This window comes from Sorex araneus, chromosome 3, assembly GCF_027595985.1.
Source record: "Sorex araneus isolate mSorAra2 chromosome 3, mSorAra2.pri, whole genome shotgun sequence".
Classification (NCBI taxonomy): domain Eukaryota; kingdom Metazoa; phylum Chordata; class Mammalia; order Eulipotyphla; family Soricidae; genus Sorex; species Sorex araneus.
The window spans coordinates 8,481,699-8,498,722 of NC_073304.1; the positions used below are offsets into that span (position 1 = coordinate 8,481,699).

At 48.5% G+C, this 17,024-nt stretch overlaps 1 protein-coding gene across 15 annotated transcripts in view; it reads right to left on the reverse strand.

Annotated features, from left to right (window-relative positions):
- The window catches only part of UNC79 (unc-79 homolog, NALCN channel complex subunit), a 295,942-nt gene that overhangs the window by 150,283 nt on the left and 128,635 nt on the right, over positions 1-17,024 (reverse strand). For all 15 annotated transcript variants that reach the window (XM_055133643.1, XM_055133648.1, XM_055133638.1 and 12 more), the window contains 4 exons: positions 14,284-14,312; positions 6,972-7,201; positions 5,409-5,580; positions 3,663-3,893 (listed from right to left, as the gene is read on the reverse strand). In XM_055133643.1, coding sequence (XP_054989618.1) covers positions 3,663-3,893; positions 5,409-5,580; positions 6,972-7,201; positions 14,284-14,312 — 662 coding nt within the window. The remainder of the gene's footprint in view (positions 1-3,662; positions 3,894-5,408; positions 5,581-6,971; positions 7,202-14,283; positions 14,313-17,024) is intronic.

Here is a 17,024-nt window from a genome sequence, read left to right on the forward strand (position 1 = left end):
GCACTGTCATGACTGGCCCTCAGCACAGAGGCAGGCTTAGCCCTAAGCCACAGCCAGCTGTGGCTCCATAAAAGTCCAGTCTGAGAGAGAGAACAGAAGGGAATGCCCTGCCACAGTGGCAGGGTGGGGTGGGGGGGAGATGGGATTGGGGAGGGTGGGAGGGACGCCGGGTTTACGGGTGGTGGAGAATGGGCACTGGTGAAGGGATGGGTTCCCGAACTTTGTATGAGGGAATTATAAGCACAAAAGTGTATAAATCTGTAACTGTACCCTCACGGTGATTCTCCAATTAAAAATAAATAAATTATAAAAAAAAAAAGTCCAGTCTGAGATTCCTTAATCAAAGTGTTGGCAAAGTAAACTTAAAAGGGAAAATTGCTTGATTATTATACTTGCTGCTTTCATGGGTATTATCAGGCCAAACCTAGTAACCTGAGTTTTAATGTAAATGGGGGTTCCTGGAGGAACAGAAAGACAGTGACTTAAGAGTGTCCTGGAAGCTTATGGTCACGAGTTCAAATCCCTGGCGTCTCACATGTACCAAGCACAATCCTGGCAGCTCTGCTACGGGCATAAGCACTGCATCCAGGAAGAGCCATCTCGGTGAGCCAGTGTGTGAGCACTGCAACAAATCCCGCCGGGCACTGCAACCACAACTTGCACACCTCAACAGAGTGCGACTCCAGTGAACACAAGTGCGGGCACCACAGCCAAAGCACAACCTCAGTGAACCCCACAGCCTGATGCACAACCCCAACAAACAACACAGTGAAAAATGTCTGAGCTCCAAAATCAGACATGTGTGCAAATACTGCTGCTACAGTAACACAGAAGGAAACGGTGGAAAACAATCACTGTCATCATCACTGTCATCCCGTTGCTCATCGATTTGCTCAAGCAGGCACCAGTAATGTCTCCATTGTGAGACTTATTACTGTTTTTGGCATATCAAATATGCCACGGGTAGTTTGCCAGGCTCTGCCATGCGGGCAAGGTACTCTCGGTAGCTTTCCGGGCTCTCTGAGAGGGACGAAGGAATCGAACCTGGGTCGGCCATATGCAAGGCAAACGCCCTACCTGCTGTGCTATCGCTCCAGCCCGGTGGAAAAGAAAGAAAAGAAAATATGGAGACTAAGAGATAGTACAGTGGGCAGAACACTTGCCTTGTATGTGGCCAACCCTGGTTTGATTCCCGGCAACTCACCAGAGTGCAGAGCCAGGAGTGAGCCCTGAGCATTGCCAGGTGTGGCCAAAAACAAACCAAAGAGCTTTCCCTGCCTTCCCATTCCGAGCCTAACCCCCCTGCACACACATCTCATTCCGTTTGGTAGATAAACCCATGATCTCTCGAGGGGGCTCATCATTGCTGCGGACTCCTTGTGAGAGAGCCATGAGCTTTGTCAATACTCACTGGTAGTCCCTGAATGACCACATCAACTTTTCTCTTCTTCCAGAATCGGGTGACCCCAACCGTTTGTTGTTCCAAACGAAATCAGCGTAGAAAACATGGACGCAGGCAAGGAATGCCTGGAAATTGGAACTTTCCACTACGCAAAAACTCCCTTTTTCTAGGAGAGTCAGTAGGTGGCACCAAAGAAGAATGAGAGATGCACCAACGCCCTGAGTGCCGGAAATCTAATCACCAGCCTCCTTGGGATGGGCCGGGTTCAGTTAACCGGAAATGTCTTACTGCAACTGAAAACCTCAAGTCCTTGGTGCAAGCACACATCCCCCTTCCCCCAAAAAAGAATCACAAATAAAACTAATATTTAGAAAATAGGGGCTGGACCCCGATCACCCTGGACCCCAGAGTATAAAGAGGAGAAGGAAAGAAACAAAGTGAAGGGCAAGAGGAGAAGAGAGAGATGAGAGGCAGAGGGGTTAGGGTTAAAGGAGACCCAGGTAAACTGATGACGTTAAGGAAGAACAGAGCTAAGTATCCAAACCACAGAGTCGGGGCTGGAGCAATGGCACAGCGGGTAGGGCGTTTGCCTTGCACACGGCTGACCTGGGTTCGATTCCCAGTGTCCCATATGGTCCCCTGAGCACCGCCAGGGGTAATTCCTGAGTGCAGAGCCAGGAGTGACCCCTGTGCATCGCTGGGTGTGACCCAAAAAGATAAAAAAAAAAAAAAAAAAGATGGAACCAAACCACAGAGTCAACAGCAGTGAAATCGTGAGTCCCAAACTTTAATAACCAAAAGGTGACTGTCAAGGTGGCAGCTGGGGCTGGCGTGCATGGGCGGGAGAGGCGAGTGGGAACTCTGGTGGAGGGAAGCTGACACAGGTGGCAAGACTGGTGAGGGGACACTGCATGTCAAAACCAACTATGAGTAACGTTGTCATCCCTAGCGTGTTAATAAAATAAAATTTGGAACAAAAGAAACCAGGAGCTAGAGAGAGCACAGCCGGTGAGGCACTCGCCTCACTCACAACCAGCCCAGGTTCAATTCCAGGCACCACCGAGAGTCTCCTGAGCGTGATCCCTGAGCACTGGCGGGTATGGTACCCTCCTACCCCCAGCCCCAAATAAAGACAAGAGTCGGGGGGAAAGCATCTTGTATCAACTGCCAAAAATTAACCTTGCTGGGTTAGACACAAACTAGATTCTCTTCAAGAAATTAAGAATCTGTGGGCTGGAGCAATAGCACAGCGGGGAGGGCGTTTGCCTTGCACGCTGCGTAGCCAACCCAGGTTCGGTTCCCAGCATCCCATATAGTCCCCTGAGCACCGCCAGGAGTAATTCCTGAGTGCAGAGCCAAGAGTATCCCCTGTGCATTGCCAGGTGTGACCCAAAAAGCAAAAACAAAACAAACAAACAACAACAACAAAGAAAGAAACAAACAAACAACAACAACAACAACAAAAAGAGTCTTTGTAGCTGATCATCCAGAGTCTGTGATCCAGTGAGGTAGAAACAAGGGCCTGAGTAGAGATGCGCATCCTCTACGCCAGAGGAAAAGGCACATGTGGCCTCCCGAAACCTCTTTCAGCATCTGAGCGGGAAGGGAGGGAGTGCTCCACCTCTCCAGCAGACAGAGAGCTGCAGAGAGGCTGCACTGCAGACGGTAGACCGAGCCCTGGCACCTCACAGAGGACGTTACGGCTTTAACAAAAAACGCTCGGCCATCAGAGCCACCAAGACAGCACGGAGGTGCAGGGACTTCACGCAGCCAACCCGCTGCATTATATATGACCCGCTGAGCACTGTTGGAAGTGCCGGGAGCACCTCCAGGTGTGACTCAGCCATTTCAGATTCCCTTCATTTTGTTTCAGGACTGTTGCTGTGGTGGCCACACCGCGTCAATCCCGGAAGTGGTCAGGGGCCACCAGGGCCACATCCCGCACTGCTGGGCATGGGGGTGGGCAGCATACGTGGCCGTATGGAACCCAGGCAGCCCTGGTTTGTGCTCTACCACTCCAGCCACACTCCCGGTCCTCCCTTCACTCTTCCCTCTTCTCAAATCCGCACCAAAGCAACCCTCCCCCGAGATGTTGTCACCAAGCTTGCCTTTCTCCTAAGCATTAACTAGCAGCAGTGAGACCCCCACCCCGCCCCCCACCCCCGCTTCTACTGACACTGAGAACTCGAACAACCACAGGAGCACCACTCCCAGTGTTCACCCAGGAGGCGGGGGGAGGGGGCCACAGACCTCCACTTACCCTGGCAAATTCCATGGGCTTGGGAAGAAGGCACATGACCATGACGTCAAAGCGAACATCACAGACCGTCTTGAGCCACTTGGTCACAAACTGAGGCTTCAGTTTTTCCACCAAACTTCCAACCTCGTCGTCCATCATGTAGGCCGTGGAGTGGAACCACTGAAACACCATGGCCACCAGGCGGGCCAGGCTCTCCGTGGGCGTGTTCTCCCCGGGCGTGCAAAGGCTCACCTGGGAAGGGGCAGGTGAGAATTGGCTTCAGCCTCCAGCTGTCCTCGAGGTCATTCTATGGCAGCCTTATCAAAGGACAAAGGATCCCTTCTCCCCAGCGCTCCCTGTGACCGGGACCGGGGAGAGATGCACAGCAATGGGGCTACCCGCTAATATGGCTCCTTCCACACTAGCCCTTCCTCCCACTGCAGCCTCTGCTCTAGATTATGCATTCAAAGGTCAGTCTACTGGGAGGCCAGAGGGATAGTGAAGCCAGTAGGGCACTTGCCTACATGCAGACCTGGGTTTGACCCCCGGCATCCCCATATGGTCCCCTGAGCACCACCAGGAGTAATTCCTGAGTGCAGGGCCAGGAGTCACCCCTGAGCATTATTGAGTGTGGCCCCCAAACAAAAAACAAACAAACAACAGTGTTCAGTCTATGAGAGTGCATCTGCACTGATATCTTCGATGAAAAAACAAACAACGCACATTTCAATTCTAATTTCAATTCTAAAATGGTTCAACTGGGGTAAGAATTTGTATGTCACCATTCTGAAACCCTGGACTCCCCAGTTCTCCCCAGTAAAAACAATACTTTTTTAAAAAAGCTCATCATTCAATCAGAAAGATAAAATGTTCCACTGAGTACTTTAGCAGGCTCCAGGAACACCATCAACAAGTTAAATATCTCCTTGTTTTTACGAAGTTCACGACAATGGCCATGGTGATAAGTTCCAGGAAGAAAAGAAGAGAAATCCACAATTTAATCCCAATTTGGTCATTTTTTTTTAGTTTTTTTTTCAGGTAGTCCTGTGAAAGCATAACGGGAATGTAGAATATAGAGACTGAATTCACATCTCCCTAGAGCCAAAACAAAAGCCTATTTCTCTGCAGAATGTTCCTCTAGCTTGGAATTTGAGATCTGTATATTTGATCTCTACTAAATGAATAACGCAGTCGAATGAGTCAAGAGCAATCATTTGTGTTGATTTGGCTGTAACTGTTCCAGCTATTTACAGAATCGCCATCAATAAAAAGCTCCAAAAGAGCTTGAACTTTCAAGAAAAATGCCGTGGATGTGGTCATCTGGATGGAAATGGTATGCAAATTACACTGAAGGCAGTATGTGACAATCTACACCAACTTTCCCATGTGTTTCCTGCCGGAGGTGTTTTGCAAAGAGACTAGGGCCTGACACAGTAGGTGTCAACTATTTATTAGAATCAACTATTTATTAGAATAGCTACTATTTATTAGTAGCTATTTATTAGAATCAACTTTGGGAAAAGTCCCAAGATTTGAGGGTCAGATCTGTGCGTTATCACTTTTTCTTTTCTTTTTCCCCAAATAATAACTTCTCTGTAAAATCTAATGGGGTGGCGGGGGGGGGGGGTGCTGGGTTGAGAGTCACCTTCTGAGAGAACAAAGACATTGCTAGCATTAATTTTCTTTAAAAAGAACAGGAGAAATTCACCATCAGTGCCACGTTGAAATGAGAACTAAAGCGGAGAAGAGTTAACTTCTCTTTCTTACTAAGAACCAGATGCCAAATTGACTGAGCAGCCGCTGGTCGTGTTTGTCGTCGTCCTTGTTATCAAAGTCGGCGTTATCCAGGGAATGATGGGATGAGGAGAGACCCAGCTGCCGCCGCCGATTCAACTCATATTCCCGTTGCTCTGCGTGGAACTCGGCTTCTTTCAACAAGCTTGCCAAAAGAAGGGATATTCCGGGTTAGACCACTGGGCTGCACAGCCTACACTGTGATCTCTTCTCATCATTCCTGAGCGCATCCCTGCCCTCCTTGAAATCGGGGGGAGTTGCTCCACAAAAAACAGAAATGGTTGTTTCTTTACCATTTGCACCCATTTCAAAGATGGACACACCGAGGCACTGCGCTTACTTCTGCCATTAGGATCAAGCAGAATTGATGCCTTCCGGCTTCTGGTTTTGCCCCCAGTCCATTAGAAATCACCTTCCCGTGCACCGATGCAGAAATTTGATGTCTTTACGAGAGAGACACAACAATACCGGGAAAGACTGAGATACTTGGGCCCCAAAGGAGAAAATATTCATTAGGGAGAGTTTGAACATTTGAAAGAGAACCAGAAATTCACCTTTTTCAATATGCCAAATGCACGTCTGGCTCAGGGTTTACTCCTGGCAGCGCTATGCTCAGGGACGGATCCTGGGAGTGCTCAGGGATCAATCCCGGGGGTCCTCGGGAAACCCTCTGCGGTGCCAGGGCTCAGACTAGGGGTGCCATTGCCGAAACTTTCTGTACATTTTATTTGGCTTCTACTACTACACTTCTACCTGGGCAGGCCGCTGGGCTAAGAGAAACATAAAAGGCAGATCCCAGCCTTAAAACCTTATACTCCGGGGCTGGAGGGAAAGGATGGTGGGCTGTTAACCCTTTCTCAACCCGGCACCCCACCGGGTCCGCAGAGCCGGCCGGGACTGAGCCCTGAGCACAGAGTCAGAAGCACATCCTGAGCACTGCCAAGTGTGGCCAACTTCTTAAAAATTAAATAACGTACATTCTCCTATTATTTCTCTAATGGCCGGGGGTGTTTGGTGTGGTGCTGAGGAGGCCCAGAGGCCTCAGGGTCCTTCCAGGAGACCCTGGGTCCGACAGCCGGACCCCAGGACAAGGTGCTCCCACTGGCCCAGTGCCTGGTGGTGCCCAGACACACCCAGAAGTGCTCGGGCGACCCCAGAGCAGCAGGGGATGAACCCGCGCCATCCGCCCTAATCCTGTGCTACCTCCGGCCCCATCTGGCCTGCGCTCCCAGCAGCCGCGCAGGTACCCACAGGTAGCAGGGACGCCCCGCCTAATGCACCTGCCAGCCCAGTCTCGGCCCGTCCTCCCCTCTAGTACCCCCACTTCCGGCCCACCAGGTGACCCCCAGACCTGAAGTAGGAGCACCTGCGTCCAGCAGTTACTCCCGGCACGCGCAACTTTGCCTGGCGCACGGGTGGCATGTGAGGGCCATCTGTGGGCCCTGAGAATGAGTTCCGTGGCCCGCGCCCCCCCCCCTGGGGGAAGGCAGTGGACCTGGGTGCACCAGGTGGGCAGGAGCGCGGGCCAGGACCTACCTGATGACGGCCTCCACGGCGCACACCAGCTCCTCGGCGCCGCACTCGCGCGTGTTGATGGGCGGCGGCGACGTCTGGTAGAGGTGCGTCTCGGAGGCGGCGCCCACCTCGCTGCTGTGGTGGTTCGAGTGGCAGCGCTTGCAGTACCGCACTGGCCTGTTTCCGTGGCGCCCGCAGCACCCGGCCGAGAAGCAGGTGACCACGGCTCTCCGCACGTGCGAGCTGCAGTTCTGCAAGAGGAAGCCGGCACGGGGAGTGGGGTGAACCCGGGGAACCAGCGGCCCGGGATGGGGGGCGCGGGGAACTCCCGAGCGACAGACAGACAGACGGTGCAGTGGGGAGGGCACTGGCCTTGCACGCGGCTGACCTAGGTTCCATCCCTGGCATCATCCCAGGGGGTGCCCTGGACACCGCCAGGAGTGATTCCTGAGCGCAGAGCCAGGAGTAATCCCTGGGCATTGCCGGGTGTGACCCCAAAATCAAAAATCATCATCATCATCATCATCACTTTCACTGTCATCCCATTGCTCATCGATTTGCTCGAGCGGGCACCAGTAACATCTCCATTGTGAGACTTGTTACTGTTTTTGGCATATCAAATACACCACAGGGAGCTTGCCAGGTTCTGCCATGTGGGCAGTATACTCGAGGTAGCTTGCCAGGCTCTACGAGAGAGGTGGAGGAATCAAACTCAGGTCGGCAACATGCAAGGCAAAAGCCCTACCCGCTGTGCAGCACCGCCTCTGAAACACTTTCCCGAAACCAGCAGGATTTCACAATGAAGAACAAAGGTGACCCGGGTGCTTGGCTGGGAAAGTCCCCTGCAAAGCTGCCTCCCTGAGGGAGCTGGGCAGGGGAACTTTCTGGACTAACCCAGCAAGGATGACCAAGAATTTCCAGCAGAAACATGCAGGGGACAAAAAATGAAAATGATGATCCACAGACAGGGTATCACAGAAATCCAAGACATGGTCATCACGTGAGGCCCTAGAATCAACTCTGAGCCCAACAAGGGTTATTAGCATGTCCCATCAAGACCACCAAAACACAGCAAAGGACAGACATCCCTGGGAACAGAGGACCCCATGGCCAAGGACAATCAGAGTCGGCCGTGGACATCCACCACAGGAAGCGGAAACAACAGATGAGGTGATGACATGAAGGAAAGTGCCACAGAAAGGGGTGGCCAAAATGGGGGTAGAGGGGGCTGTCCGCAGAGCTGCTCTGAGAGAGGGGGTGGAACGAGACAGCATCCTCAGGCAGCAATGTGAGGGGATGGGGGAACACCCCTGATGGCCGCCATGAGCCTTGAGCTTTGTGGCCAGCACACATCTGGCACAGCCCTGGGGGTACCAGAAGTTGGGTGGCCCCAAGGTGGCTGCCAGAAACAGGTGTCTCAACCAGGTCTGATGTTCCCAGCTTAGGAATTCCGAGCAGGGGTGAGATTTGAGACACCTTCCTGCTGAGACATTGGGGAAGGAGAAGGAAAAAGGAAAGCAGAAAAATCAAGCGTGTGGATTTTCTCTGAGGAACAGCGTGTTCCCCTTCCAGTTTAGAGCAAGGCTTTGGATACCGGTGTTGGGAAATTCTCATTGTCCAAACAGGATTCAGGTCAACAAATCCAAACAGGTAGTTTGAAAGCTAATTAGGGGGAGAGAGTTGGGGCTACACCCAGCCAATTCTCAGGGGCTCCTCTCTGGATCTACGTGGGGATCACTCTCCCGACAGTGCTCAGGCAACCAGGTGGGGGCCAGAGACTGAACCAGGGTCACCACAAGTGGGGCAAGAGCCTTAACCTCTATACTATCTCTCCAGTTCCTGTAAAACAATATTTAAGCTTAAATTTTATGTAGTCTTTTATGTGTTTTATTACTAAGGGTTCTTTTCTAAGGTTTTATTAAGATTATTGTGTATCTCTGCAGCTGAAACCAGCCTGCACTCCCCCCAGATGGGGCTGTTTCTCCCTTACGCCCTTCCTTCCTCTTCCATGCATGAAGTTACATGCTGGAAGCATTTTCCAGGTTTGGCGCTTTCTCCTGGTCACTTGCCAAGCCAAGATGGACCAAAATACCAAACTTCTCCCTTTGGGTCAAAAATTAGTCTTCCTTCCTCTGGGATTCCCCACTGTTGCACCAATGATAGTTTGTGTGTATGGGTTTAGTGAGCAGCTATTACAGTGGTTTACTGATAAGGTGATGAAGTTGAAGGCTTAGAGTTTCTCACCCTCAACACGCGTGACAAATTATTTACTTTCTTCCCGAGGGCAAATTCCTGATGCAGGTTGACAGTCTCGTCTAAATTAAGTCCAATTGCAGATGGGACTCCACACCCTTCCCTCTGCCTTGAGTCTAGATGAGCTGGTGACTGTGTCAACCAACTATGGCAGGAGTGGGGCTTCCAGGACTCCAAAGGTCAGGTCATACACAGACATGCAGCTTTCACCTGACTGCGGTATGAGATATGCACCTAGAATTCTATTGTAGGCAAACCAGAGGGAGAGGTAAGATGGGGGGTAACAAGTAAACCTACCACCACCACCACAGCCCAGAAGTCTCTAGATAATTCCACCTATCAGCTATTCAGTTTTCCTAAATGAGGTCCCAGACATCCCCGAGCAGAGGCACTCTAGATTAGGCTCTGTCCAAATCCCCGACTCACAGAATCTCGGAGCCTAATTCAGTGGTGGTGGTTTTCTGGAGCGATAGCACAGCGGGCAGGGCGTTTGCCTTACACGTGGCCGACCCGGGTTTGATTCCTCCGTCCTTCTTGGAGAGCCTGGCAAGCTACCGAGAGTATCCCACCCACACGGCAAAGCCTGGCAAGCTACCCGTGGCGTATTCGATATGCCAAAAACAGTAACAACAAGTCTCACCATGGAGACTTTACTGGTGCCCCCTCGAGCAAAATCGATGAACAATGGGATGACAGTGACAGTGTTTTGTGAGAGTTCCTGTGTGGTATCTGGATATGCCGCATGGAACAGTATCTGGGACATCAACTAAAAGCCCATCTGCTTGGTCAGCATGTCCCCATAACTAAACAGCAGCAATACCATAAAGAAAACACATTGCCCCAAAATGGCCTCTAGTATTAAAATCACACACCCCCCGCCCCGTCCCCCACCATCACAGTAATAATGGTGGTTCCTACTGTCTTAATAAGGCCCTGCCCAGGAGGACTCGCTCTCAGCTTCTATTTCAAAAGTGGACTTGAGAGATTGTCCTTAGATTCAGACTCAGCTGGACATGGTTTTCAGTGGTTCACCCCAGTCATTCTGTTCCTCTGCTTTGATTTTTAAACATACATAAACAACTCCAAATGATCGATGAGGATACTGAAACTGGAATAAATCGAGGTCTGTTTCTTCCTACAGTTTTGATACTATTATTATTTTAAGCCTACTGTTCGGATGCAGGACTCTGTAGAATTTTTTAAATGAGACATAAAAACTGCTCCCAAAGCAACTATGAACAATTAGGAGCTTAATGTACATTCTCAAAGTTAATGTGTGTGTGTGCTCTGAGGGGCGGGGGTGTGGGGACTGTTACTGGGGAATCAAATCAAGGCTCTTCACACACGCAAATCATGTTCTCTGTCAGAGTTACTCCCGGGTAAATTAACTAAAAATTACCTTTCTGATAAACTAGCCTATATATTAAAGGATAGACTTTTAAATATGCTAATTTGAAGTTTATTTCTAAAAAGTAATTTACCACACAAAGTGTATAAAAAAATGTTCTTTCTGGATAGCAAATGTTAGTTATACCACAAAAGTGAGGACACGCTAATTTAGAAAACCAAACTGTTCTTCATTCTAGTCTTTCCGGCTTGTAAAGGACTCTCAAGCTCAGAATATGAATAAAATTAAAAGTATGATGAATGACTGAAAGATCCCTTGGTAAAACTTTAAAAATATGTTAAGTGGTGACCCATGTCTCTAGACTGTGAACTAAGCCATAGCCACACGCCAGCCGAGGAGGGGAAAGATCCTTCTTTCTAGTTTTTTTTTTTTCCCTTTGCAGGAGAAGCGGCGTGGCGTCCGCCATATTATGAAGACTATTAAGCAGGTACAAACTTGGTGGCACAGGAAGGAGAAAAAAAAAAAGACTTATGAACTTGAAACAGTGGGACGCGTGGGCAGTCTCGGGCCGGGGCGATACCAGCGCGTGCTCCGCCAAGAATCCACCCTAGTGGCCACACTTTTGTGCGGCCGCTCTGCTGCTGATCGACCATGATCCGGAGGCCAGCTAGACTACTTTTGGTCCCAGCAACTGCTTGCAGCCATGTCTCTAGACTGTGAACTAAGCCATTGCCCCATGCTGCCCCATGAAGGGAAATTATGCAATTTCTAACATAAATCTCCCTGGACTTAATTACTAAAATGCTAAAATATAAAAATCCCAAACCACGTGGCTGCTATTGTGGCCGCATGACTTCATATCTTGTTATTCTCAGCAATGGAAAACTAATGATCAAATGCTTCCTTGTCAGTAGGGCTGTTTTTTTGGGGGGGGGAAACTCCAACAACAATAGTGAGTTTTGTGTTGAAATATGGAATGTAATCAAGGTAAAGAGAAAATGAAGTGAAATTTATCAGCTATGCTGGCGAGGGTGGGAGGGGTGGGAGGTATACTGGGGTTTTTGGTGGTGGAATATGGGCACTGGTGAAGGGACGGGTGTTCGAGCATTGTATAACTGAGACATAGCCTGAGAACTTTGTAACTTTCCACATGGTGATTCAATAAAATAAATTTTAAAATATATATATGTTAAGTGGTGACCAGTTTTGAGTCTTCGCTCAAATGACTGAGATTCTAGTCATTTGAAAAGCAGATTGAAATGCCCAAAGTATAGAAAGAATTGTCTATAAACAATTTTAGATATGGTTTTGAATATGCAGACCCGCCTACTGACACTCATTGGAAATCTACAAATTTTTGAAGGAAGTTATATTAGACAAAGTGTCACCAGTCTAAGGAATACAGGCCCAGTTCAAGACAAGAGCCCCAAACTGTACATGCAGGAAGTTGACTGAGTTACTTAGATACAACACAGGCCATTTCTTTTTTTTTCCTTTTTTTCTTTTTGGGTCACACCCGGCGATGCTCAGGGGTTACTCCTGGCTCTGCACTCAGGAATTACCCCTGGTGGTGCTCAGGGGACTGTATGGGATGCTGGGAATTGAACCCGGGTCAGCCACGTGCAAGGGAAACTCCCTACCTGCTGTGCTATCACTCCAGCCCCAACACGGGTCATTTCTGACTGAAAAGCAAAGACGTCTCACTGGGCAGAACGAAGCACCCCAGACGAGAGAGAGTTAGGAAACTGCTCCTGGGCAGCCAAACCAGGTCCTGATGCTGGGACAGCCACGACCCTGCTCAGGGCTGACGCTGCCCCACGTGTCTGTCTGTTCTGTTTGCTCCTTCCTCTTTCTGAGCAGAGCTCTGCTGTCACCATCCTGTCCCTATGTCACTACTGGGTGTTGGGTGTGCAGGAGGCAAACAACGCGTCAAGTTAACAGGACTCTGTGTCAAGAGAACCTGCACCACCCAGGGAATTCCACCAGTGGCCAGTGCACACGCAGATCTGCAGACAACCAACGGTAAACCTGACGCTACAAGTGCATAATACTGCTGCAAGGTGGCTGGCTGAGTATTTTTCATACAATTAGAGGGTACATAATTATGTCTAGAGGGCAGATTATAGTAGACTAAATCACTGTCATCCCGTTGCTCATCAATTTGTTCGAGCAGGCACCAGTAACTCTCTCATTGTGAGACTTGTTGTTACTGTTTTTTGCATATCCAATACACCACGGGTAGCTTGCCAGGCTCTGCCGTGCGGGCGCAATACTCTCGGTAGCTTGCCGGGCTCTCCGAGAGGGGTGGAGGAATCGAACACGGGTCAGCTGCATGAAAGGTGAACACTCAACCGCTGTGCTATCTCTCCAGCCCAGTAGACTAAACATGACTACAAAATTCTTACTGTTCCTGCTATAAAGAGAAGGTATTTCTGCCACTATCCATAGAATCTGAACTGGATTTGGGATATGCTTTGAGAAAGGGGGTGCGGGGGCAGGGGGCAGAAAAAGTGCTGCTACGTGACTTCTGAGCTTCAGATTCTCAAAAGGCCTCACAAATTCCTCCCACCCACTCAATCCAGCTTCGCCTCCTTCACCCCCAACCAATCCAGTCATCCAGCTGAGTACCCGCTACGGAAGTGAGGCCATCTGGGATCGGCCAGTCCCCAAATGGTCACAAATATATTAAGTAATTCTAGAGGAACTTATCAAAACTCCATGCTATTTGGGCATGGGCCACGTTACCAATCCATGGAACTGTGGTCAAATAAATGTTTGCAGTCATTATGTGCTGAGTGGTGGTGAAGAAAGCGTTGAGAGGGCCTCCAGATGTGCTCATTCCTGGCCAGTCTTAAAAACACAAACAGCTGGTACATGATCTCATAGGCAGGTGGGAATAGAGCTGGTGAGAACCCAAGTATATTAACCAAGTCCAAAGTCACTGCATTGTAATATGTTCTATTCTATCATACTGTATTATATTATATAACCTCCTCTCTTTTTAGACCAAGACCTAAATGGCTTAACAAAGTGATCATCAGGGGTTGGAGAAATGGCACGTGTGTAAAGCACTTATCCTGCACACAGTCAACCCAGGTTCGATTCCTCATATTTCATACGGTCCCCTAGCCCCTGCCAGAAGTGATCCGTGGGCACAAAGCAAGAAATAGGCCTTGAGTACAGCTTTCTTGGGGTGTGTGTCCCCCAAAAAATGACTGTCAATAAAATTTAAAATGGCTAAGGAAAGTCTGAAGGAGGAATCTTTAACCAGAGAAATTATTTAACTTAGACATAAAAAATTTTACCGTCCTAATGGGGTTGAGATGATTCTGACACACATCTACTAGGCTATTTGGACCCCACTTCAAATCAGTAAAAATGCTTCACATGCAAGTGGTATCTTTTACCAAGTTTAAGTGGCATGAATTGCACCGTCATTGAAACCTTGAATTTCAAACGCTATCCCAGAGCGACATGTATGCTTTGATTTCAGATGACTTAATCAAACACTGTGAATAAGATGGGCAAGCAAAAGCAGAAATGGAAATAGAGACCATTCATATAGAGCAATCTCACATGCTAAATTATTCCTGCCCCACCCCCACCATTCACAAATACAGGGATATGTACAAACTGGGAAACCAGGATGCAGAAATGAGGCAGATGTCAACGAATGAATTTACATACAAACACAGCAAATCATGCCCCACCACACAGATGGTTTGCTCTTACCTTCTTCTGACATATAGCAGATATCTCGGCTGTAAGAGGAAGGCACACAAAACATCAACACAGAAAGAGCCCATTTTAAATCAGGACCACCATAAAAGGAAGTAAAACATAAGGCAGCAACAGCAGCTACACAGGATTGAAACAGCTTTCTTATTTGTTTCATTGTCTGTCCTCTGTTCGCACTGGCCTTGAGTTGCTTTGGGAAGCATGAACTGGGTCTCTTCCTCATCAGGCAGTAAGTAGTTGGGGGAGTGGTAGCTGATGAGGTTACACAAACACCTCCGAGCTGAAAGGGCGTCACCTCTACTCAAGAGGAATTCAACCAACGCAGACATGACTGAGAATTCAAATCGACGTGACATCAAGGTCACCCTCCTCATTTCACAGAGAACACAACTGAGGGCTGCTCTGGTTGCATGACTTCTGCAAGTTTGTGCAGACTTAATGACAGCGGCAAACCCAGAGCTACCATCTCTGGGTCCCTACTTGGGGCTTTCATCCATGACACGGAGTTGATACGACAGAAGAGAGCTTCGCCATGGAGATGATTGGCGACAGTAGCCCCGTAGCAAATCACTTGCTATCTGGGATTATTCAGAGTCAAGCTACCAATCTATCTCACTCCTTAACCTGTATGAAACCAGCTACTCGGTTATTTAAGAGAAAGCAATTTTCACAGCCTGAGGCTGACCCCTTGGAGTCCAAAGACTGTCCACCCTCCAGACTTGAGTTTTACACATGGAGAATTCTTCTGAGTGATCATGCCAATTATTTCCATGAAAATCGATGCTTGAAAATAATTTTTCCAAGAACATGTCAATATTTCCCCTGAAATAGTAAAATGCTCAAAAAATAGACCAGACCACTATTCATAGTATAGACCTTGTTGTTATTTATTATAAAGATCCAGGCAGGGGAGATAGCATAGCAGTCAGGGTTAAGTGGTTAAGTTTTGCATCCACTTGAACCCAAATTTTAATTAGCACATGCCCCCACCTTGCACCACTAAGCATGACTTAGAAGACCCCAAACCCCAAAAAGGATAATAAGTAATATCTTCCAAATCCTGTCTTATAAACTAATGGGCACCAAATATTTTTAAAAGTATAGCTAACTTAAAAAAAAACTCATTTTGTATAATCATGGTTGTTTGCTCTCTCAGCACTGATCTCAATTTTGGATTAGTGTCACACGTCTAGATAGTCATGAAAAGTTGCTATCAATTTTCTTCCAAAGACAAATAGCACCTGGAAAAAAATGAGCAAAATTCAGCAACCAAGCTCCACTGAAAAATGTAGTTTAGAACCTGACGGGTCTGTCAGGCTCTGAAAAAGAGCAGTTTTAGTTCAGAATGCTGCAAGTATATTGACAAGGTAGCCTAATTTTTCAACTTTACGATTTTATTATAGTTAATTCTAGATGGCTACATTAGTGCCACAGTACATGGTGTTGATGTAAGTTACTGCACCCCGCCAACAAGGCAGCCTAAGTTACAGGAGACGTTCCTTAGATTCGTGCAAGCCCAGATGTTACAGATACTCCTATGTACAGTTTCCAAAGGCTCTCTCAAACTCCAAAGGCTGGTTTTATGGCTTATTTTTACAGAGAACCCCTTACCAAGTTCCTTCCTTCCTTCCTTCCTTCCTTCCTTCCTTCCTTCCTTCCTTCCTTCCTTCCTTCCTTCCTTTCTTCCTTCCTTCCTTCCTCCCTTCTTCCTTCCTTCCTCCTTCCTTCCTTCCTTTTTCCTTCCTTCCTTCCTTCCTTCCTTCCTTCCTTCCTTTTTCCTTCCTTCCTTCCTTCCTTCCTTCCATCCTTCCTTCCTTCCTCTTTCCTTCCATCCTTCCTTCCATCCTTCCTTCCTTCCTCCCTTCTTCCTTCCTTCCTCCTCCCTTCCTTCCTTTTTCCTTCCTTCCTTCCTTCCTTCCATCCTTCCTTCCTCTTTCCTTCCATCCTTCCTTCCTTCCATCCTTCCTTCCTTCCTCCCGTCTTCCTTCCTTCCTTCCTCTTTCCTTCCTTCCTTCCTGCCTCCTTCCTTCCTTCCTCCTTCCTTCCTTCCTTCCTTCCTTCCTCCCTTCTTCCTTCCTTCCTCCCTTCTTCCTTCCTTCCTTCCTTCCTCCCTTCTTCCTTCCTTCCTTCCTTCCTTCCTTCCTTCCTTCCTTCCTTTCGTCTTTGGGCTGCCCCCAGGGGTGTTCAGGGACTTCTACTGGCCAGCAGCACTCTGGGGACAATGTGGTGCCAGCTAATGTGTTCAAAAACATGCTCCAGCCCGTGAAACAAGCTCCCCAAAGCCAATGTTGTAATGTTGAGTGGACCTAATCTTAACAGTTACATGCAATATCACAGGCGAAAGTGGATTTATCATCAAACACCTGAAGTTGTGTTTAAAATGCACAGAATGTAGCTGGCAGAAGTTTTTGCATTTCTTTTTAAATGCAGTCTTTCGTATTAATTCTTCTGTTATGTATCTCTGAAATCCCACTGCAAGTCCGCCCGGAGCGCTTGAGCCACACTCGCTCGGCACCCAACCTTTTCTGCATTTTATCTTTCCTCTGCTTCCCTGGGGACTGTTCCTTCTCCTGGCAGTCTCCAATTAGGTCGCTGGAATTCCTGCCTTCCCCTTCCCGAAAAAGGAGACTGGGCCACACCAGCTTCCAGGGCCAGACTTCCAAACCCTCCCCACTCACACGAACCCTCCGATTTTATCTCTCCATGGGTCACATCCACTTTATCCTCATTTCACC